The following is a 26,017-nucleotide window of genomic DNA, read 5'->3' as shown; positions in this document are numbered from 1 at the left end:
CCAGTAAAGGGTATTAACCTGGAGGGAGATAGGAGGAGGTTTGTGCTTTGGAGAGGTATGCCTGACCAGGGGTGGAGAGAAAGTATTCTTTAATCTCTTTCTTCTTAAAAAGCAACCTCATGGACATAATCAAAACTAGAATCTCAAACATGGACTGCATCAGAGGTAAGATAAAGCACCTGTCCTCAAGAAGCTGGGTCTGATATGCAGGACAGAAAAGCAAACCGTTCTAAAACAATGCTATGAATGCCCTCACAGCAGCGCAAGTAGAGAACAGGGAGCTCTGGACTCTGCTGTGGGGACCGGGGAAAGCTTCAAACAGTGACCTCTAAGTGCAGCCTTGAAGGATGAGTTCACAAGATGGATTTAGGGGACCGGGGGTGGAGTGGAGAATGAGACTAGGTACACAGACAGGGAAAAGGCAGCTGGGGTGGAGGTAACAATGGAAGTAACGGGATGGCACTCTACCCTGCTTTGTATTATATGAAAGCATTTAACCAAAAAAGTCAGAATCAAGTACATACTCACGCCCCCAAAAAGGAGGAAAACAATTAAGAAGTTTACACATGACTTTTGGATGTGACGCTCCAGTGAGTAAAAACGAACACTGGACCTAGAGGAGTCAAGTTTATAGAGACAGAAAGCAGAATGGCGGCTGTCGGGCTGGGGGAGGGGGAATGAGGACGTGTTGTTTCATGGGGACAGAGTTTCAGTTCTGTAGATAAAAAGACTTGTGGAGACTGGTTGCACAACTGTGAATGTACTTAACACTACTGAACTGTACACTTGAAACATTTTTTTAAGAGGAACACTGGACCACATGTCAGGAAACCTGATTTTCATTCCCAACTAGCCGAGTGATCTTTGACGACAGGACATCTATACTTCAGTTTTCTTACTGAAGTAATGGAAGTTATTATATGATCTTTCAGGTTCACTTTTGCTCTGCTGGTTTGTGATTCCATTTTACAGACCGCAGCGGAATGAGGTGTCAGGCCTACCAAACATGGTTATCAACTTCTTCTACCTTATCTCAGCCTTACGCACAGCCACTTAACTTGACATGGTGAGGCTCTGGGCATAGATTTTACCTCCTGAAACCGACTGTTTGCTCCTGACAATTTTATTTCACTGAAGCCTTAGGGTAACTATTGGATTCTACGTCCTTTAGGATGGCACCTTTCCCCGTCTACTTTCTTTTTTTAAATATTTAATTTATTCGAAAGAGAAAGAGAGAGAGAGAGAGCATGAGTCGGGGGGAGAGGCAGAGGGAGAGGCAGACTCCCCTGCTGAGCTGAGAGCCCAATGTGGAACTAGATCTCAGGACCTGGAGATCACGACCTGAGCTGAAGGCAGACACTTAACCACCTGAGCCACCCAGGCGCCCCCCAAACTTTAAAAAAAATTATTTATTTGAGAGACAGAGAGTGCGTGGGGGGGGGAGGGGCAAAGGGAGAGGGAGAGAGAATCTCAAGCAGACTCACCACCAACCGTAGAGCTCTATGAGGGGGCTTGTTCCCACAACCCTGAGATTGACCCTGAGCTGAACTCAAGAGTCGGATGCTTAACCAACTGAGCCACCCAGGTGCCCCAGCACACTATGTAATCTTTAAAAAGAAAGAAAGATACTATTTGGTACTATTTTTAGAAGACCACTTACTGGGATATTTTCTGTCACATAGCCATTGTGATAAAAGCTAGTACTGAATCTAGGATTTCTCAGTAAGCAACAATAACAGTGTAGTTTTTCTAATAACTTCCACCTGCTTTACCTCAGGCCCATCTTCTATTCTGTATAGAATTAAAAGAGTCTTAGTGCCAGTCTTTATGCATAAGCCCTTGGGAAGAGGAATAGGCAGCAGCCCTAGTGCGAGAAGATAGGCTGTATCAATTAACCTCCCTCTCAACTTAATGAGACCGAGGAGAGGTCAACTGATGAATTCCAACCCCTGCTTCTGAGAGCTGCCCTTTGCTTAGTCCCTGCTTCCCACACCATCCGAGCTTGTAGTCTTAGTGATAGTAAGAACCTCCATCGACTCCTGTTGGATAGAAAACAGACGCTCCCTAAAGCACTCGGTCCCTTGTTCTCTTCCTGTTGCAGTCCACTAAATCATCCTGTTGCTGACAACACCTTCTGGTATAAAACCTAACACCTTACTGTCAAACTTGAGTTGTGGTTAAGATGCAGGGGAAAATGATACAGTCCCTTGTATTTCAGGAAGATGATCAAGTCAGTGGTTCATTTTACCATTACCAAGACAAGTGAAACTATTACAGGTTTTAAATAAATGCCTACTTAGGAAAAGAGTAGTAAGATTTCTGCTGAATGTTTTACATCAACTAATGTAATTAAAAAATCAGTGTTATACTGTTTTGTGACTGATGTAATTATCTGAATAATATTTTAGAAGCATTTGAAATAACTTAAAGATCAAAAGGGTCTACTCATTTTTTAATTTTTTTTTTTTTTAAGTAAGCTCTACACTTAATGTGGAGCTTGAACTCACAACCCCGGGATCAAGAGTCGCATGCTCTTCTGACTGAGCCAGCCAGGCACCCCAGAAGGGTCTTTATGTAAAAAAAAAAAAAAGTAAACTTTTAGATTTATTAGCCCTGGGAGAATCTGCAACCTTTGGGAGATGTGGCCAAGAGCTCAGAGAACAATGACTATACCAACGTACCTCGGTACCCAAAATGTATTCAGTTTGAAACTTTCTAACCTTCGATGTTGCCATCAAACACTAGAGTTGCTTTCATCCTTAAAGAAGGAACTTACGTTTTTTAATCTTTTTTTCCTAAAAGGAGTTTATATGCTTCTCTTGCACATTATTAAAACACTTTTCAAGGGTGCCTGGCTGGCTCCGTCAATAGACCATGCAACTCTTGATCTCAGGGTTGTGAGTCCAAGCCCCAACTTGGGTGTGGAGCCTACTTAAAAAAAAAGTTTAATACACTTTCTATATATGATTTACAGTACCAGGGTGTCACTTATTCAAGCTCCATTTAGTAATAAGGCGCTTTTATAGGTTTACATCACATGAAAAGTTGCAGAACACTCTAAATCCATTTCAACTACAAAACTTACAGATTCCACAATCATAAAAGCCTTCATTATTCCTTATCTAAACTAAAACACAAACCCACACTTAAATAAATCAGGGGCGACTGGGTGGCTCAGTCCAGTTAAGTGTCCAACTCTTTTTTTTTTCTTTTTTTAAAAGAATTATTCTAGAGAGACACAGAAGGGGGGAGGGGCAGAGGGAGAGAATCCTCAAGCATACTCCCCACTGAGCGTGGAACCCGATCCCACAACCCATGAGATCTTGACCTGAGCTGAAACCAAGAGTTGGATGCTTAACCAACTGAGCCATCCAGGCACCCCAGCGTCCAACCCTTGATTTCAGCTTAGGTCATGATCTCAGGGTCATGGAATCAAGCCCTGCAAAGGGCTCCACGATAAGTGGGGAGTCTGCTTGAGATTCTCTCTTTCCCCCCTGTGCTCTCTCTAAAATAAATAAATATATCATAACAAAAATTAAATTAATTAACCAGTGGATTTTACTTGGATACCAACTAGGACAAATCAACTGTTAAGAATGTTTTAAGACACTGGGGAGAATTAAAACCAACTGATTTTCAAATGACATTATGGAATTACTGGTAATTTTGTTAAGTTTGGTAACATACTGTATGTATAAATAAATGCATCCCCCCAAAATTCATATGCTGAAGCCCTAAACTCCCAATGTGATGGGACTCACAGATGGGCCCTTTGGGAGGTAATTAAATTTAGATGAGGTCATAAGGGTGGGACCCGCTCATTACAGAATGAGTATCTCTCTTATTTTTTTTCTTTCTCATTATGTATGTATTTCTATTTTTATTTTGAAGATTTTATTTTTAATTTTTAAAAATTTTTTAAAGAAGATTTTATTTATTTGAGAGAGAGAGAGAGAGAAAGCGAGTGCACAAGCAGTGGGAGCAGCAGGCAGAGGGAGAGGGAGAAGCAGACTCCCCGCTGAGCAGGGAGCCCGATGTAGGGCTCGATCCCAGGGCCTTGAGATCATGACCTGAGCCGAAGGCAGATGCTGAACCAACTGAGCCACCCAGGCATCCTTAAAGATTTTATTTTTAACTAATCTCTACACCTAATGTGGGGCTCAAACTCAACCCCAAGATCAAGGGTCGCATGCTCTACCGACTGAGCCAGCCACATGACCCTGTATTTATTTTTAAAGTAAACTCTATGCCCAACTCGAGGCTCAAACTCACGACCCCGAGATCAAGAGTCACATGCTCTACTGACTACGCCAGCCAGATGTTCCATGGAATCAGTGTATTTATAAGAAGAGGAAGAGAGACCAGAGTTCTCTCTCTGCCTTCACGGAGAGAAGGCAGCCATCTGCAAGCCTGGAAGAGAGTCCTCATCAGGAACCAAATCTCCCAGCACCTTGATGGACTTCCAGGCCCCCAGAAATGTTGAGAAATAAATGTCTGCTGTTTAAGTCTATAGTATTCTGTTAGAGCAATCTGAGCACAGTTTAAGTTACTGCTTAACACAACAGTATTAAGATTATGTTAAGAAAAAACCTTTTCTGTTAGATATATATTAAAGTATTTATAGGTAAATGATACATGGGATGCCTGGAATTTTCTTTAAAATACCATAGCAAAAAAAATTGGGGGAAGATATGAAACAAGACTGGAAAATCGTTGATAATTACTGAATCTGGTTTATGGATACATGAGGGTTCATTGTACTATTTTCTCCACTTTTGAGTATTTTTGAATTTTTTATTAACAGAAAGTTCTAAAAAATGTTTATCCTAAGGTAGATGTGAAAAGGAAAAAAAAAAAACGAATGGGCCACAAAGTCATATAAGGTACTATCCATAATGAATGAAGTACTCTTAGGTGTTTCTTGCTTTTTAAAAACAGCCATGCATACCTTTTTGCAATGAAGTCTGGCTTGATTCATCTTGTGTATTGTCTTTCTGAGCACTCACTAGATCTGAAACCAGAATCTCAAGTGATTTATAGTTGCTCCCAGATGTCTGAATTTTTTCCTCCATTATTTTCTTAACGTCCTTGAAATTGAATCCCATTCGTATAGCTTCTTGTAACATAGGATTTTGTAAGATGGCATCATCTGAAATAAAAATTGGTGAGGAAAAAGAACAGAGTTTAAACAATTATTTTCTTTTATTTTTTTAAATATTTGATTAATTTATTTGACAGAGAGACAGCAAGAGAGGGAACATAAGCAGGGGGAGTGGGAGAGGAAGAAACAAGCTTCCTGCTGAGCAGGGAGCCTGATGTGGGGCTCGATGTGGGGCTCGATCCCAGGACCCTGGGATAATGACCTGAGCTGAAGGCAGACGCTTAACGACTGAGCCACCCAGGTGCCCCTAAACAATTATTTTCATTAACACAACTCAACAGCAAAGTACAGTTAAAAAGAAAAAGGTAAGCAAGAAAAAAAAAAAAACCAGCAAATCAAAGCTACTTTGGGAAGAAGATTTTGAAATACTTAAGTACTGAAGAATCTTTCAGACTCATAATCATTGAAAATACAGTATTATTTTGTAGCACTAAGAATTGAGATTAGGTGCTTTAAAGACTGAAGAGAAGAAAAAGTTAAGTGTTTCAAAAATGAGACTTTTTTTTCCAAATCAGCTGTACTCATTAACAGCTAACCTAAGTACTTAATGGTTGGATTTCTTTCCCAAGTCGCTAACGATTATTTTGGAAAAATCCTGGGAAATAGGGGGAGTTCGCAGTCTGTGACCTTGAATGTGTGAATTTCCTATCTCTGAGACTTAGTTTCTGCAGCCGAGGGGGGTGAACTAGATAATGCAACAAAATGAATAGAAATTCACTGAAATGGTACTCAAAGTAGAAATACAGGTTATGTAGAGAACTGCTGAAAGAGGAGACTTACACCCTCCGATTCATCAGTTCTACTCAGGGATTAAAAATAAGTACAAAGGTCCACCAAAAAAAAAAAAAAAAAAAGGTCCACCAAAGACATGCACAAGAATATTCCCAGCAGTGTCATTTGTAACAGCCTCAAACTGGAAACAACTCAAACGTCTACCACCAGGTGAATGGATCAGTAAACTGTGGTATATTCAAACACTACAAGGCAAGAAGGAAAAATGAACTATGACCACAGACAACACAATGCATCTCACAGATCTGATGAACAACTCATCATCATAATGACAAACCCGAGACAAAAGAACATACCATATGATTACATTTATAAGATGTTCAGAACTAATCTATGGTAATAGAAGTCAGAACATAACTGGGGGTAGATGCTGACTGGGAAAGGGGCTTGAAAGAGTTTCTGGCATGGTGGAAGTGTTTTTTTTTTTAAAGATTTTATTTATTTGAGAGAGAGCATGAGAGAGAGAGAGAGCACGAGCAAGGGACAGGGGCAGAGGGAGAAGCAGACTCCCCACTGAGCAGGGAGCCCGATGCGGGGCTCAATCCCAGGACCCCGAGATCATGACCCAAGCCAAAGGCAGACACTTAACTGACTGAGCCGCCCAGGCACTCCTGTTCTACATCTTGATTTGGCTGATGACTACACAGATAAATGCATGTTAAAATTCATTGAACCGAATACTTCAGTCCATTTTAAACATTTTATTGTATGTGTATTATACTTCAATAAATGTTTTTTAGAAGAAGTTGGAAAGGGATTTGATTATAAGAAATATTACATGGTAAGTAAAAGAAGTAGGAAAGTAAGATTTCTGTTTGATAAAGAAAAATTTTGTTGGGGGTTCTAATGCAGATAAAAGACTATTTATGAGACTACTAAAGCATCTGAATGAGAAATAAGGGCAGAAACTAGGGCAGATCCAGTGGATTTTAGACAATATTAAAAAGGTTGAATTCATCAGACCTGGTGGTTAATTAAATGTAGAAGGATTAAGGAAAGCAAAGAGCTTAAAATGACTCAAATTACTGGGTGGCTTTGTGAACTAGGGAACTATTAATCAACCTGGGGGGAAAAGAACAGGGCTGGATTCAGTCTGAGTGATTTTTAGAAACGCTGAATTTCAGCTGCTTTCTGAGATTTCTAGGTGGAGACGTCCGGACATCACTCGTTCCTGGTTCTACTATCTGTTTTTTTTTTTTTCCCCCAGCTTGTTTTGCTGGCTCCTTCTGCTCCCCTGATTAGACACTGGTGATTCCTTTCCATTCCCTCACTGATCCCCCCTTTTTAACAATCTCTCTGGACACTTTCCCACCACCACAATTTTACCCTTATTTATCTGATTTGCAGGTATTAAGACCCACCTACTTAAATATCCTGCAGGTATCTCAAGGTTATCTTGCTAAAAACCAAAAGCAGGGACAACAGGACATCCACATGAAAAATTATTAAAAGGGGCCCCACCTTATACATACACAAAAATAAACTCAAAATGGATAAAAGACCTGAATGTAAGAGAAAAAACCATAAAACTCTTAGAAGAAAGCATAGATGACCTTGGATTAGGCAATGGTTTCTTAGTAACACCAAAAGCATAAGCAACAAAAAATAAGTTGGATTTCATCAAAATTAAAAATTTATATACTTCAAAGTACATTAGCAAGAAAAGTGAAAAGAACGAGTGAAAATATTTGCAAATCATGTATCTGACAAGGGACTTATATGTAAAAAACTAGAATATTTAAAGAACTCTTATAACTCAACGAAAAGATAAATAACCCAACTAAAAAACGGGCAAAGGTGATGGACATTTCTCCAAAGAAGGCATACGAATGGCCAATAAACACACGAAAGGATGCCTGACATCATTAGTCATCAGGGAAATACAAATCAAAACCACAATAAGATACCACTTCACATCCATTAGGATGGCTGTAATGAAAAGACATACAGTAACAAGTGCTAACAAGGATGTGGAGAAACAAACTGGAACCCTTATACGCTGCTAGTGGGAATGGAAAATGGTGCAGCCACGTTGGAAAACTGGCCGTTTATCAAAAGGTTAAATGTAGAGTTACTACATGACCCAGCAACTTCATGCCAAAATATATACTCAAGAGAATTAAAAACCTATGTCCACACAAAAATTTGCACACAAATGTTCATAGCAGCATCAACATCATTCCTAAGAGCCAAGAAGTGGAAACCCAAATGTCTATCAACTAACTGATGAACGGATAAAGAGAATGTGGTATTATCCATACAAAGGAAAAGTTTTCCACCATAAAAAAGAACGAAGTCCTCATATATAAGTACTACAACATGGATGAACTTCAAAGCCACATATTATGATTCCATTCATATGAAATGGCCAGAATAGGCAAATCCAGAGAGACAGAAGTAGATCGGTAGTTGTCTGGCTGGACTTCATGCTGAAGGGGCAGCAATGAGAAGGGACTGCTAATGGGTATAGGGTTTCTTTTAGGGATTATGATAATGTTTTGCAATTAAATAGCAGTGATGGTTCCACGACATTGTGAATATACTAAAAACCACTAAAGTGTACTGTTTATAAGGGTGAAATTTTTGCTATATGAATTACATCTCAATTTTAAAACATTAATCCCAAACTAGAGCAAGAGTCTCATTAGTCGTAAAAAGTACAGTATGCATCGTAAGAATGATTCCCGTCAAGAAATGTTACAGAATCTTCATTTGTGGATAATTTCAAAAATATAGGCTGGAATAAATGATTTCTTAAACTTTATTACTTATGCCCATTACAAACCTATATCAAACATTATCAAAGTGGTTCTCCTTCGTAAGCACATTTATGCACATATATATAGTTTTCTCTTATCCTGTAACCCTTAAGATACTAAATAGATGATGCCATAAGGAGTGGGGAATCAGCAGACATATTCTAAATTAAACTTTTTACTATTTTTGAAACATGATGCCTAAGTTAAGAACAAGATCTACAGTGTGATAGAGGTTTCAGAAGACCCTGTTTACAATCCTAGTTCCACTACTGATTTGTCATCTAACTGTGGGCAGGTCACTTAGCCTCCTTGACTCTGTTTCTTCATCTGAAATGTGGGGACAATGGTATCATCTCTGCTTAACATAGTATCTTTCTGGTTTTTGAAGATGTTTATGATGAGTCAATAATCTTCGGGATAAAAACCTCTACCTCCCTATCAGGTAACAGGAGATAAAGCGAACCATGCCCCTCTGTGAAGAAACTGGGGGAGGCACAAAGACGGCATGGGACAGGGAGGCAGGCAGGGCTGAGCATGATGATGGCGCATTAGTAGAGCGTTGGAGTCATGATCCTGGCTAACTCAAGAAGCACCTGGGACAAAAATACACTGAACTCTTCCCTTTGTGATTTTAACAGAAATGGCAATGGGAAGCCTACAGTTGTTGCTCCTGAACTTGGAAAAGCTAACTGCCCAACCTCCACAGGAATGTTCTTAAAATTTTATTTTTTAGTATAATTATTTTAATATAATTTTATATTATATATAACTATATAACTTATAATTTAATATGATTTAGCGTAGTTTTTAAATTTTCCAGTACAATTAATGTGCAGTGTTACATTAGTCACATGAATGTTCTTAATGTATAAATATCTGGCTTAAATTTATAGGCACCTCATTAATTCTTAGATTTACAGCAATCTCATCTCAAATAAGTACACCTTGATTACCTTGAAAGAATAAGCTTATGTCTCCACCCTATAAATAACAACTGTAATAAACTGGCAATGAAATTAAAAGTGTATTTATTTTAATAAAAATATTTACCAATTCTTTTAGTTAATGATGGTGTTTTCTCAGCAGATCTTACCTAAAACAGAAATATGGATTATAAGTTAGAGTTCTTTTTGGTAGAAGGCAATTACCTCAATTTGAAAAATTACACTAATCGTGAATTTATAAATTGGCTTTATTCCAATTTAACATACGAAGGTTCTCAAGAGGCATAACATGATAAAGCTAGAAGGAAGTTAAAAGATCATCTAACCCAATCCATTCACTTTACAAACAAGACGCTGAGGCTCAGGGAGATAAAACAACTTAATTGAGGCAAGAGAGTTCATGGTAGGGCCATAATGGCAACTCTGGCCTCCCATTCTACTCCATGGCTCTTCCCACATGGTACCGATACCTTGGCTGCCCCTGGCCACACGGTCAATTTAGACACGTTTTTGAGATTTAAAATACTGTCTATGAAAAGTTTACAACTATTTATGAGTATAAAACACATTATACACAAAAGTCTAACTTCAGAAAGCTGAGGGATTAAGTATTTTAGTTCTTCAAGCCCATTTTCATTTACAGTGATAGCTAAATCAATAAGCTCATGGTGATTCCCTTTTCATAAATCTGCTTCAGGTTAAGAATAACAAGCATTCCTTAAGATCTCCCCTTTAAGGCTCACCATATATTATTCATTTAAGATACTATACTGTGAATTTTACACCAAGAAATCATTGCAAAAGAAATTAAATAACATTTAAAAATATGTATTCTACAATATGTGACTTACCATAGAGTCCTCAAGTGAATGGGTTAAATGAATATTGCTTACATATTCTTGTCCCTTCTCTTCTAACAGATATTTACACCTAAACAATTAAAAGAAGGTTAAACTTTGGTAGCTGATAAATTAGTAAAGTATAAGTAAAGATATAATCTCCATGATCTTAATTCCATTAACTTGCTTTTTGATATTTCTAAAAAGCTGCAAAATGAAATGTTATCCAATTCCTTATCAACTGTCATTTTAAAGTTAAAAAAAATGTCCCCTTTATTACGCTACTTTGCCAATCTTAGTGAGGCAAAAAATACCAACCGGAGAACTTTCAACTTTTAAGCAAGTTATCAAATTATCGCCTTAAGACATACAATTTTTTTTTCAAATAGTTGATCTTAAATTTTATTTAGAGTATTAACCAACTGTACATTTTGAAGGAATTCTTTGGGCTTTCAACCTTTCCTTTTAAGGCTTTTTAAAGTTAAGGTTTATTTTCAAACAATCGCTCTGAAGTTTTAAGTTATACTATTTTGCAGGCCAAAAATTCTACACCACTTATATATATGTATACTTTATTTTTAAAGAAGATGGCAAAGAGACATTTAGAGGATGTCATTATCACTCTAAGATGACATTGATTGTAAGAAGTGTGATTATTTTATGTACCACCAATGCCAATTAAATTATGACCCACTACCAGATGTGTCCTCCTTTCAAGAATTTGAAAATGTGAACGACTGTATGTCTTAGAATCAGTGAGATATAGTACTATTTGCTAGGGGATGTGATGGGTTCTTAGGGAAAATCCTTGGCAACAAGGGCTCTCTTGTGCCTATCGTGAAAAGAGCCTACTTCCAATAACAACAAAACTGTATATTCCTAATTTGATGTTTAGAAACCGAATCATCTGAATGCCACAGATAGAACATATAAGCAACAAATGCTCTGGTCACCAGAGAAGGCTTAGGGCTTTTTTTTTCTATAAAGTAGGTGACCCCATTTTTATAAACCTGGTGTGAACTGCAAGCCATGGTGAAGGCAAAAATAGTTGAGGTGAAAAGTTATTCAAGATTTTCCCACTGCAAAGTGTCTAACTTGCCTGTTCCTAAATAAACATTTAAATGCCTTACCCTGGATACCACTTAGCATGTTGTTCCCAAGGGTCTTCACTGGGCTTCCAATCAGTTAGCCCTCCTCCGCAATGAAAGCATTTTACTTTATCACCGTCCCCTAAGAAAAGACACAAGGAAAAATACACGCATTTGTGCAATTAGAAGCTTACGCAAAAATCCCCCCTTTAACACCATGGAATTAATCATTTCTAAATTACATGAAAATCTTAGAGCTTCAAAAAAGACGCTCAAATTCATATCCAAGTAACAAACATGACTGTTTGAGGAGGAAATACACAGTAAACTCACTGATTCAATTTGAGGCATTTTACAGAAGGCGAAAATAAAACTGCCCAATTTTCATGTGAAAAATTACAGTTGTTACCTTCTTTCTAACATGTCATTTGGGGCAACCAATACTACACTTTTCCAAACTGTGAAACTTTAACAGTGAAGTTCAGCATAACAAAATTACAAAGTAAGGTTCTCTAAGGTTATAGCTACACGACACTCAACAAACCTTCAAGATTACTGTAGGAGATTATGTAAATAAAATATTGAAATAACTAATATTTGGCACTACTCAATCCTAAAATAAATGGGTCAGATATATAATGGTGTAACTTATCTGAATACTCCTGGAAGCCATCACACTAATGGCCCTTCCTGACAAGGTGACAGCAGTCCATTTGAGAACTGCTTACTTGAAGCAAGAAGGCATCATACAGGGCAGCTTTCAAATATATAGTCTATGTACTAAAGGCAGATATCAATTTTAATATCGGCCAAACTAAACTCTCTAAGGTTGACTCTTTTTATGAGGTGTAGAAGAATGCATGTAATACAAGTACTGAGCACATATAGTAGGTGCTCAATAAGTGAGAGTTAATATTACTGTCAGATCCATTCTTCTATCAGGGAGATCTATCATCTTTTGCATATCACCCTTCTCCAAAAAAACAGTCACATAAAGGTAAACATAACTCATAATATGGTAGCCTTTCTCACATAAATGTAGTGGTTACATTGCAGATTCACCGTAAGGGTTCACAGATTAATACTGATGTAAATAATCATGCCATCCTACACCTAAATATTTACCAGTTCAAGGGGCTAAAGGAATCTGCTTTTTAGGAGCACTGGGGAAAGTTGGGAAGTTATTCATTAGCCTGGTTTTATAATAAAGTTTACCTAAAGCATAAAATCCAGCTCTCGCAAGCTGCTCCTTGTTAACTGAGTATATCCACGTCCCAAAAGTAATGATCCGTGCTTCATAATCTGCCATGGCTGGATTTCTTGGAACATTTGTTGAATTTGGGTAATTCCTATCAGAACTCACCACATCAGATTCACTTCGAATGTTAACATTCCGGCCCAGAACAAAAAAGCAGTTAGGAAAGTGTCGCCTGTGCTCTGACCATGCACGATCGCAAGGTTCCCAATTTTTCAGTTTTCCACCACAACAAAAGCACTGCACTTGATCATCAATACCTGTGTAGTAGAGTCCAGCACTAGCTAACTCTCTTGGAGTCAAGTGGGCATAGTCTGGCCAGTTCTGAAATGACTTCAATCTAGCTTCTTCACTATACATGGCAGGGTTCCTTGGATATATGGTGTCGGATATATCTACGACCTGTCCAGTTCTCAAAAGATAGTCTGCATGAGTCTCGGATGGCCTGTCTAAAACAAAATGATTTCTGTTTCCCAGGTAGCTTTCCGCTTTATACTGACCATTTTGGATACCCGGATTTGTAGGTTGTGCAGCAGCATTTTCAAAATAAAAGCCATTGATAAATCTGCAATTTGGGGATACTTTCCTGTGTCTTCCAACTGCCGAGTCTCCATATTGCCATCTATCTATTGCTGCATGACAACTAAAGCAACGCACGGTGTCTCCTTCACCAGTATATAGAAAACCAGCTCGTGCTAGTGTTGATGCGGAAACAGGACTACTACTTGGGAAATTAGCAAAAGTTTTTAATCTATTAAACTCTTCTACAAATTCTTCATCCTTATCGATGTCTGCGGGTACACAAGTTTTAGATCCTTCAAAACTGTTAAAAGTCATCTTCTCTTGAAAATAGGACTTGTCCACCTTTTCTAAAAAGAGAACATTACATTAGGAAATCCAAAATGTGAAACACAGGCAATATAATTTTGATATTAGGAGCTAACAAATTACCTACTGATGACGTAAAATTAATTACACAATCTCAAAGAAACACCCTAATTCTAAATACTAGAGCTCTACATTACCACGATTCAAGTTATAGAGTAAAAACTAGCATTTTCATTTTTTAGAGGAAAGTAATATTTAAGCAGGTAGAACTATTCATTTTTAATTGCTTATTTTACATAAATATGGGAACTATGTGATACAGAATATATTAAAATTATTAACCATGTAAAATTATTAGAAAAAACATAAAAGCATAAAATATGCAGATTCTTAAACTCTATGCATAATTGTTGTAATGGATCATTATATATTCAAGGCATCAAAGTTCAGTTTTTACAATTTAAAAAAACCCGTATGTTCAGAATGTTAATGAATTAATTTTTAGTATTTCTTTACTTTTCTGCTTAGCAAAAGGTATTTTTTTTTAAAGATTTTTTATTATTTATTTGACAGAGATAGAGACAGCCAGCGAGAGAGGGAACACAAGCAGGGGGAGTGGGAGAGGAAGAAGCAGGCTCATAGTGGAGGAGCCTGATGTGGGGCTCGATTCCGTAACGCCGGGATCACGCCCTGAGCCGAAGGCAGACGCCCAACCACTGTGCCACCCAGGCGCCCCAGGTATTTGAGTTTTACTCACAATATTGGTTCCAATATGCCCTTTAAGAGCATCAAATGTTTCTGATTTTCATGCATATGAAAACTGGACTCTTGTAGTCCATTTTTTGTTGGAATCGGATCATTTCAGATGTATATATTACCGCCCTCTAGAGGGTAGCTCTGGAAAAATACTAAGTATGTGTAGACCTTAATTGCAGTTACTTTTGCTATCAACTTCCCATGGTCAAGAAACAATCTGTTCAAATGGAAGAGAAGTACTACTGCAGCCTCATTAAAGCTGCCAAATTACAGCTGTGTAACATTTAACCCAGATAAAATACTAAAAGGAACTAGCTGGGTTATGAGAAGGGTGGCCAGATAATTTATCCTCCAAACCTGGACACTTTGGAAAGTGAAAAATGATGCTACTAATAATTACACTCGGACAACAGGCATAAATCAGGGTTGCCTCAGGCAAACCTGATTCTCAGAATCTCACACTGTTCCTCATACTGTGTTCAGTATACGCTTGGAAAACAAAACGGTCACAGTAATTGTCTCTACTTCATATGTGCATGAATTGATTTCTTGGGAAGAATTAGCAGCCCTGGCATTATGCTGGCACAATATGTCTTGGAACATTATCTCAGAGTAAGGTTCAACACAAGGCTTCTGTCTTGCAGGCTGGCAACACAGTTCAGTCTTTCCTGGCCTTGTCAATTTACAATGGTAGTAATTCATATATACCGCAAGAGCTGAGGTGTATCTGCATACAACGATTTTTGGAAGAGAGACTCCGTGACTCTTCATTATTATTTCCCAGACGTCTGAAAACATTTTGACACTAGCTTCAAGACCCCTTGTTCAATCAAGTGTAAGCTGGATGGCAAAAATCAAGATTCAAAGAAACCAAGGCTGGCTGACAGGCTGAGATGAAATTTATTAGGGATATTAAACATTACACTCTGACTTTAGAAATCTGTTGCAGAACTAAAGGAAAATGGAAACTTGGTTTGGAAAGAAGTCATGTGAAGGCAAACCTCTAGATTAAAATCTTGGGATTTTAGTTAATTAAAAATTCCATTATGTGGGGTGCCTGGCTGGCTCAGTTGGTAGAGCATGAGACTCTTCATCTTGGGGTCATGCGTTCAAGCCCCATGTTGGGCATAGAGCTTATTTAAAAAAAAATTCATTATGAGCCAACATTACATGGCTACTAAAAAAGAAACTTAAAGCAATTCCAGGCTGCATTAATGTTCAGATGTACAAGGTCCAGACCCAATTCAGCTACACACTGAATATTATTTTCAGTACTGAAAACACTTCAGAAGGAACATTAACAAAGCGTCATATCTATAGAGAGCAATGAGCATGATGAAAATGGTGTCCAATGAGGAACAGGTAGAAGAGCTGAGTGTTTATCTCAAAGCGAAAAAAAATGTGGGGAGAGGGCCGTAGAGGACAGAATAATTACCGTTAGCTAAGAGGCTGTTATATAGGAAAGGGATCCAAATTCAGTGTAGTTTGAGGACACAGTCCAGTCAATGAATATAATTATAGCCTGCAGATTTTAACCCAATACCAGGAGGAACAGTTACAACAATCAACAGCAGTGCAGAATGGATTGGGGTGCCTTGTAGATTTCTCCCATCATGAGAAGGCACTTGGGCACAGAATAGGAAGCACGACAAAAGTCTATAATGACCCTGAAGCATTAATGCTCAATATAATCCAAAACATATGAAAATTACCTTCTCTGAAGTGCTAAGTTTTATTTCTCAGGTCAATCAAAACAGACAAGTATAAAATCAAGGATCTATTCTCATTTCACAATAGTGGACATTTTGTATGGTTCAAGGAGTCACCCCATTTCAGATATTATTACATAAAACTCCATCATTCAATAATAGCAGGAGAATCTCTATTTGAAGCTTTCAAGTGGAGACCTCATCTTCCCAGGGGTTATTTCCATGCTAATAGTTTAGATTTCACTGTTTTGAAAAGCAGATATTTATTCAGAAGCACCCAACTGAACACTACATATACTTATCAGAGTGTGAGCTTTTGTTGAAGGGTGTGAAAGCAGAATTACCAGAGAGGTTAAGGGTGAAAGGGAGAAAAATGACTGACAACAGATAGAAACGTTGGGATTGGTGGAAGGCACCAAAGGAAAGGGATGAGAGAGAGGATTTTTTTTTTAAATAAAGTATTTAAGTGAAATGAAGGTACAAGAGATGATACTTAGAAAATAAGTATATATGTAGCACAGGAATTGTGAATAGAGAAGAAAATGGGGTACGGATATCGGAGAAGGGTGATAAAAAGCTTTGGATGTGAAAAGGTCTAAGTGCAATAAAGTACGCTGAGATCATTTATGCTTCGCTGTGAAAGCACACTCAGGCTTTGTATTGGGTAAGCACAAAGGTACGAAGGCACACAGAGAAAGATGTCAAAGACCGCTCTGACATTAAAGAGGCTAGGCAGTCAGTAATCTTGGGCGGAACGGTGGTTGGGAAAAATGGTACTATGGAAGCCAACACTGGCACAGAAGAATCAGCACGCAGTGTTTATATGACGGGCATGGAAGATTTCAAGACAGGGAGATGTTGTGTTTAAAATATACGCATACCAAAAAAATACACATACATGTACATATGCATACATACACAGCACACATATATATTTAGCCTATTCAACTGGGTAAAGACAGCCACATAAACCCCACCTACCGGTATCTGCACACAATACAAAAGTTCCTATTTTCCTCAGGCTTTTATTACTAAAGTTGTCAAATACACAGAAAAAAGATTTTAATGGGGAAAAGGACATAAAATAAGATGTACATTAGACTGCTACTGCATGAAAACATATACTCATGGATAAGACTTGTTTTTTTAATTTTTAAAAGTTTTATTTATTTGACAGATTTGACAGAGAGAAAGAGCGCATGCATGTGCAGGAGCATAGGGAGAGGGAGAATCAGGGTCAGGGAGCCCGATGCAGGGCTCAACCCAGGAGCCTGAGATCACGACCTGACCCGAAGGCAGATGTTTAACCGACTGAGCCACCCAGGTGCCCCTGGATAAGACTGTAAGGTAATTTTTTAAAAGTAAACTCTACCCCAAACACAGGGCTTGAACTCATGACCCGCAGATTAAGAGTCACATGCTCCACTGACTGAGCCAGCCAGGCACCCTCCCCCTTTTTTATTGTAAGGTAACTTTTATTAACTGGGTAAATTACATTAGGGTGGCAGGAGTACAGGTGATCCTTTTCTCCAGAATGTCTTTTTTCCCCCCAAAAATGTCTTTAATAATATTTTCACTTACAGTCTCTCAGGTTGGCGCTGTTGGCCGGGATCAGGAGCCCAGGCCCAGGTCAGGAGCCCAGTCATGGGGGAGGTGGATGGGCTAACTGCCCTCTCATCCTCCTCCACTGGAGCCCTGCAGAGAGGGAGGGAGGGAATTGTGTCTCTACCTGCTGCATTGCCAGACCACTCCTTGCTGCCCTGCGAAGCCCTGTGGAGCTCCGTGAGGTCGAGCACTGAGATCCAAGCCACCTCTACAGGTGCATCTGGTGAGCTGTGGATTCCTGGGCTGCAGCTGAGTGTGCCCACACGCCCGCCTGGCATTCCAGAGAGGCAGCCCGGCACTCAGCATGACTGTGGCTGCAAGGGCATCCTGGAGGTGAAGAGCAGGTCTGGCAGTGGATTTTACTGTTTTTTTTTCTAGAACGAGGAAAACTTGGGATATTTTAAGGAGTTTTATGGATTACTACAACATGTTCATAAAATACCTAATGTTGACAATTTATTAGGCTATGCTTCCAGGGAGACTTACTACTTATAAATGACAACTATCATAAAGGTGTTTCAACAGACAACCCACTGCTTAGGATTTTTATACAGAAAAACGAAGAGGCAGATTAACAGTGCCTTTGGTACAGACATTCTAATGAAGAAGGAAAATGTTTTAGTCAATGCATTGTGTTCTGTCAACCACAGAAAAAAGCCACATCCAGTTATCAGTATGCCCCAAGACTTTAGACCTGCATCTTCTATTACGGACATGAATATTCTCCTAGAAACACATCATAGGGTTAGTTTATCTTTACAAACACAGCACCGAACATTTTCTAGGACTCTGTAGCCAGGATGATTTCAGAAAGTCTACAGGAGACACAACATAGTTTAGGTAAGTCCCAGGGATCTTTAACATCCTGGCTTGTTCCAGGAGATCTGGTTCATACCACAGGGTTACTGGATATTAATGATGAAGTTTCAGAAGTTAATGGCATAGAAGTTTCAGGAAAGAGCTTTGATCAAGTAATAGGAGGAGTGTAAACAGTTGCAATTTCATCATAACAGCAAGACAAGTAAACCAGAACAATGTTAGGAACAGTAGGACTAGCGTAGGAACAGTAGAGCTAGCAGCTCTAGCTAATCTACTGATAATAGCCTTCTTGGCTATCCACAGCAAATTAAACCACATGTTGACCAAAGGATGAAGACAGTGATGAAGATGACATTATTACTAAAGATAATGGTATGCTACGGAAGATTCCTAAAGCTGTTCCCACTACCAGAAAGCCCGGAATGGTTAACACACACAGAACAAACTTCATTTTGAGTCTGGACAAAATAGTTTTATTCCTTCTAATTGAGTTTAACATCCCTAGCAAGTGGCATGAACAGAATCTGAAACACATGTACCAGATCAAAAACTCTTAGAATATGGAACAATCATATTATGAAATCATCACTCAAATGTTTTCTGAAGATGTCACAGGACTTGTAAATATGACTAGTTGAAGAACTTTTAAACGTCTGAGTCAATGACCTGGAACAGGCATGAGAACAATAGTGTTGCAAGTTTAAAATGTTATTAAAATAAATAGAAACAGAAAGTAGATTAGTGATTGCCCACAGCTGGGGCAGGAGGGGAATAGGGAGTGACTGCAAATGGTTACTGGGTTTCTTTTCAGAGTAATGAAAATATTCTAAATTAGACTGTAGTGATGGTTGCACAATTGTGAATATACTACAAGCAACGGATATGTACATTTTAAAATTAATTTTATGGTAGGTGAGATAGACCTTGATAAAGCTGTGTAAATGCTAGTTTGGCAATTGTCAGCATAAACTGGTAGATCAGAGGTGATCTTTAATTTTTAATTTTATTTTTTTTAAGATTTTATTTATTTATTTGAGAGAGAGAGACACAGCCAACGAGAGAGGACACACAAGCAGGGGGAGTGGGAGAGGAAGACGCAGGCTCCCAGCAGAGGAGCCCAATGTGGGGCCCAATCCTAGACAGCTGGGATCAGGCCCTGAGCCAAAGGCAGACGCTTAACGACTGAGCCATCCAGGCACCCCTGATTTTTAATTTTTTAAAAAAATTTTCAAGTAAATGCTATGCCAAACATGAGGCTTGAACTCACAACCCTGTAATCAAGAGTCACATGTTTCACCAACTGTGCCAGCCAACAGCCCTGGATCAGAGGTGATTTTAAGGCTAAAACAAAGAGACCTTTGCAAATGAAATCACATGCTTTTAATATGGAAAACTAGATATTACTATACATTTTCATAAATAGGTGAGAAGACAAAATCACGTCTATTTGAAGCGGTTAAATATTTAACCTGTTACAAAGATCCTAGTTAATTTTTCTTCCAACTACATTCTTTAAATTCTAATATGAAGTCTAATTGTTATCTCTTTTGATACTCTGAGGACCTCAGTTCATATGCTCCCAATATTTTATTTCTTAATGTTCTTCTGTTCCTGATCATTACAAATCATGTTCTGAAATGCATTTTTTCTAACTTCTAAGAAATCAAACCAATTGGCTGTTTCTAGGAGTTTCTTTCCATATTATAAAGCACTGAAGCTATGTTTCTGAATTATGAAATTCTGTGAGTTTTTAACATCCACTTTGTTCATCTTACGGCTTACGTACTTATAAACTAGTTCCAAATAGGTATAATTTGTTATGAAGTGCAGTTAACTGTGCTGACTCTGGTAATACAGCAAACTCTCCTTTCTTTTTTTTCTTATTTTAATTTTTTAAATTATATTATGTTAGTCACCATACAGTACATCCCTGGTTTCTGATAAAAAGTTCGATGATTCATTAGTTGCGTATAACACCCAGTGCACCATGCAATACGTGCCCTTCCTTACTACCCATCACCAGTCTATCCCATTCCCCCACCCCCCCCTCCTCTGAAGCCCTGTTTGTTTCTTAGAGTCCATAGTCTCTCATGCTTCATTCCCCCTTCTGATTACCCCCCCCTTCTTTATCCCTTTCTTCCCCTACCAATCTTCCTAGTTCTTATGTTCCACAGATGAGAGAAATCATATAATTGTCTTTCTCTGCTTGACTTATTTCACTTAGCATTATCTCCTCCAGTGCTGTCCATGTTGCAGCAAATGTTGAGAACTTGTTCTTTCTGATAGCTGAGTAATACTCCATTGTATATATGGACCACATCTTCTTAATCCAGTCATCTATTGAAGGGCATCCCGGTTCCTTCCATGATTTAGCTATTGTGGACAATGCTGCTATGAACACTGGGGTGCATATGGCTCTTCTCTTCACTACATCTGTATCTTTGGGGTAAATACCCAGTAGTGCAATGGCTGGGTCATAGGGTAGCTCAATTTTTAACTTTTTAAGGGACCTCCACACTGTTTTCCAGAGTGGCTGTACCAACTTGCATTCCCACCAACAATGTAGGAGGGATCCCCTTTCTCCACATCCTCTCCAGCAATTGTTGTTTCTCGCCTTGTCAATTTTTGCCATTCTAACTGGCATAAGGTGGTATCTTAGTGTGCTTTTGATTTGAATTTCCCTGATGGCTAATGATTTTGAACTTTTCATGTGTCTGTTAGCCATTTGTATGTCATCATTGGAAAAGTGTCTGTTCATATCTTCTGCCCATTTTATGATTTGTTTATTTGTTTCTCGTGTATTGAGTTTGAGAAGTTCTTTGTAGATCTTGGATACCAGTCCTTTATCTGTAGTGTCATTTGCAAATATATTCTCCCATTCCGTGGGCTGCCTCTTAGTTTTTCTGACTGTTTCCTTGGCTGTGCAGAAACTTTTAATCTTGATGAAGTCCCATAAATTCATTTTATCTTTTGTTTCTCTTGCCTTTGGGGATGTGTCATGAAAAAGGTTGCTTTGGCCGATGTCATAGAGGTTGCTGCCTATGTTCTCCTCTAGAATTTTGATGGATTCCTGTCTCACATCGAGGTCTTTCGTCCATTTGGAGTTTATCTTTGTGTATGGTGTGAGAGAGTGATCAAGTTTCATTCTTTTGCATGTAGCTGTCCAACTTTCCCAGCACCATTTATTGAAGAGACTTTTTTCCACCGGATGTTTTTTCCTGCTTTATCAAAGATTAGCTGCCCAAAGAGCCGAGGGTCCATTTCTGGGTTCTCTATTCTGTTCCATTGGTCTATGTGTCTGTTTTTGTGCCAGTACCATGCTGTCTTTGTGATCACAGCTTTGTAGTACAGCTCGAAATCCGGCATTGTGATGCCCCCAGCTTTGTTTTTCCTTTTCAACAGTTCCTTGGCGATTCGGGGCCTTTTCTGTTTCCATACAAATTTAAGGACTATTTGTTCCAGTTCTTTGACAAATGTCATCGATATTTTGATCGGGATAGCAATGAAAGTGTAGATTGCTCTGGGTAGCATGGATATTTTAACTGTGTTAATTCTTCCGATCCATGAGCATGGAATATTTTTCCATCTTTTTGTGTCTTCTTCAATGTCTTTCAAGAGTGATTTGTAGTTTCTAGAATATAGGTCCTTTACGTCTCTGGTTAATTCCAAGGTAACGTATGGTTTTTGGTGCTATTGTAAATGGGATGGATTCCCTAATTTCTCTTTCTTCAGTCTCATTATTCGTGTATAGAAATGCAACTGATTTCTGAGCATTGATTTTGTATCCCGCCACATTACTGAATTGCTCTATAACTTCTAATAGTTTGGGAGTGGATTCTTTTGGGTTTTCCATATAGAGTATCATGTCATCTGGGAAGAGAGACATTTTGACTTCTTTGCCGATCTGGATACCTTTTATCCCTTTTTGTTGTCTGACTGCTGTTGCAGTTGAATAATAGTGGCGAGAGTGGGCATCCTTGTCGTGTTCCTGATCTTAAGGGAAAGGCTTCCAGCTTTTCCCCATTGAGAATGATATTTGCTGTAGGCTTTTCATAGATGGTTTTTATGAGATTGAGGAATGTACCCTCTATCCCTACACTCTAAAGGGTTTTAATCAGGAAAGGATGTTGTATTTTGTTAAATGCTTTTTCTGCATCTATTGAGAGAATCATATGATTTTTGAATTTTTCTTTCTGGATAAAATCTAAGACAACAATTGATTTGCGAATGTTGAACCACCCTTGCATCCCAGGGATGAATCCCGCTTGGTCATGATGGATAATCCTTTTAATGTACTGTTGGATTCTTTTTTTTTTTTTTTAAGATTTTATTTATTTATTTGACAGAGATAGAGACAGCCAGCAAGGGAGGGAACACAAGCAGGGGGAGTGGGAGAGGAAGAAGCAGGCTCATAGCGGAGGAGCCTGATGTGGGGCTCGATCCCAGAACGCCGGGATCACGCCCTGAGCCGAAGGCAGACACTTAACCGCTGTGCCACCCAGGTGCCCCTGTACTGTTGGATTCTATTAGCCAGGATCTTGTTGAGAATTTTGGCGTCCATATTCATTAGGGAAATCGGTCTGTAATTCTCCTTTTTGATGGGGTCTTTGCCTGGTTTGGGGATCAAGGTAATATTGGCATCTCATAGAATGAGTTTGGTAGCTTTCCTTCTGTTTCTATTTTTTGAAATAGCTTTAGAAGAATAGGTATTATTTCTTCTTTGAATGTTTGGTAGAATTCCCCAGGAAAACCATCTGGGCCTGGAGTTTTGTTTTTTGGAAGGTTGTTTATCACTGATTCAATCTCTTCACAATTAATTGGACTGTTTAAAAAATCAGTTTCTTCCTGTTTCAGTCTTGGTAGTTTATAGGTTTCCAGGAAGGCCTCCATCTCTTCCAGATTGCTTAATTTATTGGCATAAAGCTGTTGATAAAAGTTTCTAATAATCCTTCCAATTTCATTGGTGTTGGTTGTGACCTCTCCTTTTTCATTCATAATTTTATTAATTTGGGTCCTTTCTCTATTCTTTTGGATAAGTCTTGCCAGTGGTCTGCCAATTTTATTAATTCTCTCAAAGAACCAGCTTCTAGTTCTGTTGATTTGCTCTACCGTACTCCTGGTTTCTAATTCATTGATTTCTGCTCTAATCTTGGGTCAACTGCTTCCTCGTGCATGCATTAGGCCTGTCCCTCTGTTGCTGTTCCAGCTTCTTGAGGTGAGAATATAAAAACTGCATTTTTGATGTTTCTATTCTTTTGAGTGAGGCTTGGATGGCTATGTATTTTCCCCTTAGGACTGCCTTCGCAGTATCCCATAGGTTTTGGACCATTGTGTTTTCATTCTCGTTGGTCTCCATAAATTGTTTAAATTGATTTTTATTTCCTGGTTTATGGAATCATTCCTGAGCAGGATGGTTCTTAGTCTCCAAGTGTTTGAGTTTCTTCCAAATTTTTCCTTGTGGTTGAGTTCCAATTTCAAAGTGTTGTGGTCTGAGAATATGCAGGGAATAATTTCAGTCTTTTGGTATCGGCTGAGACCTGTTTTGTGTCCCAGAACATGGTCTATTCTTGAGAATGTTCCATGGGCATTAGAATAGAATGAGTATTCTTTGGTTCTGGGGTGTAGTGTTCTATATATATCTATGAGGTCTAGTATGGCATTCATATAACTCGTCTAGTATGGCATTCAAAGCCCTTGTTTCTTTGTTGATTTTCTGCATGGGTGCTGTCTATTTCTGATAGTGGAGTGTTGAGGTCCCCTACTATTAACGTATTTTTATCTATATGTCTCTATTCTGGTTAAGAGTTGGCTTGTGTATCTTGCTGCTCCCCTGTTGGGGGCATATATATTTATAATTGTCATATCCACTTGCTGGATACATCCTTTAAGAATAATATAGTGCCCTTCTGTGTCTCTAACTATAGTCTTTAGTTTAAAATCCAATCTGAGAATTGCTACCCCAGCTTTCTTTTGAGGTCCGTTGGCGTGAAAGATGGCATTCCATCCCTTTAAGTCTGAATGTATCTTTAGGTTCAAAATGAGTCTCTTGTAGACACCAAATGGATGGGTCATGTCTTTTTCTCCAATCTGCAACCCTGTGGCACTTTATGGGAGCATTTAGGCCATTTACATTGAGACTGATTATTGAGAGATAAGATTTTAATGATGCCATGTTGTCAGTAAAGTCTTTGTTTCTATCGATTGTGACTTTCTGTTCTGTATCACTCTTGGGGCCTTTTTAAGCTTTATAGAACCTCCCCTTAATATCTCCTGTAGGGCTGGTTTCGTGGTTACGAAATTGGTCAATGACTGGTGATTCTGGAAGGTCTTTATTTCTCCATCAATTCTGAATGACAGCCTTGCTGGATAAAGGATCCTTGGCTGCATGTTTTTCTCTGAAAGAGCTTTAAAAATGCCCCCCCGACCCTTTCTCTCATTCCAGGTCTGTGTAGACAGGTCTGACGTAATTCTGATACCTTTGCCTTGGTACGTGAGAAATTTCTTTGCCCTGGCCGCTTTCGATACTGTATCCTTGGATCTAATATTTGCGAATTGCACTATGACGTGATGTGGCGTAGGTCTGTCATGGTTGAGTTTGGGAGGGGTCCTCTCTGCCTCTTGGACACGAATGTTTGTTTCCCTTGCTAGATTAGGGAAGTTTTCAGCTACAATTTGTTCAAATATCTCTTCTAGACCTCTGTTTTTCTCCACCCCCTTGGGGATGCTGATGATTCTGACATTGGAACGTTTCATTGAGTCAGTAATCTGCCGTAACCTACATTCTTGAGAACGGATTTTTTTGAGTCCAGATTCTATTTTAGCTTTCTCTTCTACTAACCCATCCTCCAATTCGCTGATACATTCTTCTGCCTCATTCACCCTGGCCATCAGAGCCTCTAGTTTTGACTGCATTTGGCTCATAGAATTTTTAATTTCTGCCAGATTCGCTCTCATTTCTGCCCTTAGAGATTCTGTATTCTCATTAACATTTTCGTTAATACTTTTTTCAAGTCTACACATCATCTTGACCATTGTTACTCTGAATTCCATTTCTGATAATTTGGTTATATCCATATCCATTAGTTCTGTGGCAGAGGTCACAGACTCATTCTCTTTTCTTTGCTGGGGGGGATTTCTCTTTCTTGTCATTCTGATGAGGAGAGGTTGCGGGGGTGTCCAGAGCCCAAATTATTGACTGGGACCCAGGCCATGCACCCTTGTTTTATAGGGATCTTAGGGATGTGGGCTTCTTGATTTTTCAGCCTGCCTTCTGTGTTCTGGGGGAGGGGCCTGCCGCGCCGATACTCAGGCAACCCTGTTTGGGTAGAGTCTCCGTGTCCCCTGCGAGGGGGGATGGGGATGGGCACACTGTGAGCCGGTATTTCCAGGCTTTTGTTCTCTGGCGGCTTTCCCTGGCGGTTTGCTGTGCCTCTTCTGAGAGTCAGAGCAGCAGTGGCCGAAT

The 26,017-nt window shown here is 39.0% G+C and overlaps 1 protein-coding gene and 1 pseudogene across 6 annotated transcripts in view; one reads left to right on the top strand and one right to left on the bottom strand.

The window, feature by feature from the left end:
* The window catches only part of XIAP (X-linked inhibitor of apoptosis), a 56,859-nt gene that overhangs the window by 6,730 nt on the left and 24,112 nt on the right, over positions 1 to 26,017 (bottom strand). For 3 of the 6 annotated variants that reach the window (XM_026520538.4, XM_026520537.4, XM_044391671.3), the window contains exons 2-6: positions 12,799 to 13,707; positions 11,626 to 11,725; positions 10,508 to 10,586; positions 9,763 to 9,805; positions 4,949 to 5,149 (exon numbers count right to left, since the gene is read on the bottom strand). In XM_026520538.4, the coding sequence (XP_026376323.1) occupies positions 4,949 to 5,149; positions 9,763 to 9,805; positions 10,508 to 10,586; positions 11,626 to 11,725; positions 12,799 to 13,675 (1,300 nt within the window). In that variant the 5' untranslated portion in view covers positions 13,676 to 13,707. Of the gene's footprint in view, positions 1 to 4,948; positions 5,150 to 9,762; positions 9,806 to 10,507; positions 10,587 to 11,625; positions 11,726 to 12,798; positions 13,708 to 17,712; positions 17,827 to 17,860; positions 18,111 to 26,017 lie in introns of all 6 variants that reach the window. The other 3 variants (XM_026520536.4, XM_044391669.3, XM_048213844.2) reach the window with 2 other exon arrangements.
* Positions 18,041 to 19,167, top strand: LOC113270988 (partitioning defective 6 homolog beta-like; annotated as a pseudogene).

Source organism: Ursus arctos, chromosome X (genome assembly GCF_023065955.2).
Source record: "Ursus arctos isolate Adak ecotype North America chromosome X, UrsArc2.0, whole genome shotgun sequence".
Taxonomy (NCBI): Eukaryota; Metazoa; Chordata; class Mammalia; order Carnivora; family Ursidae; genus Ursus; species Ursus arctos.
This window is presented reverse-complemented; position numbering and strand designations above follow the sequence as displayed.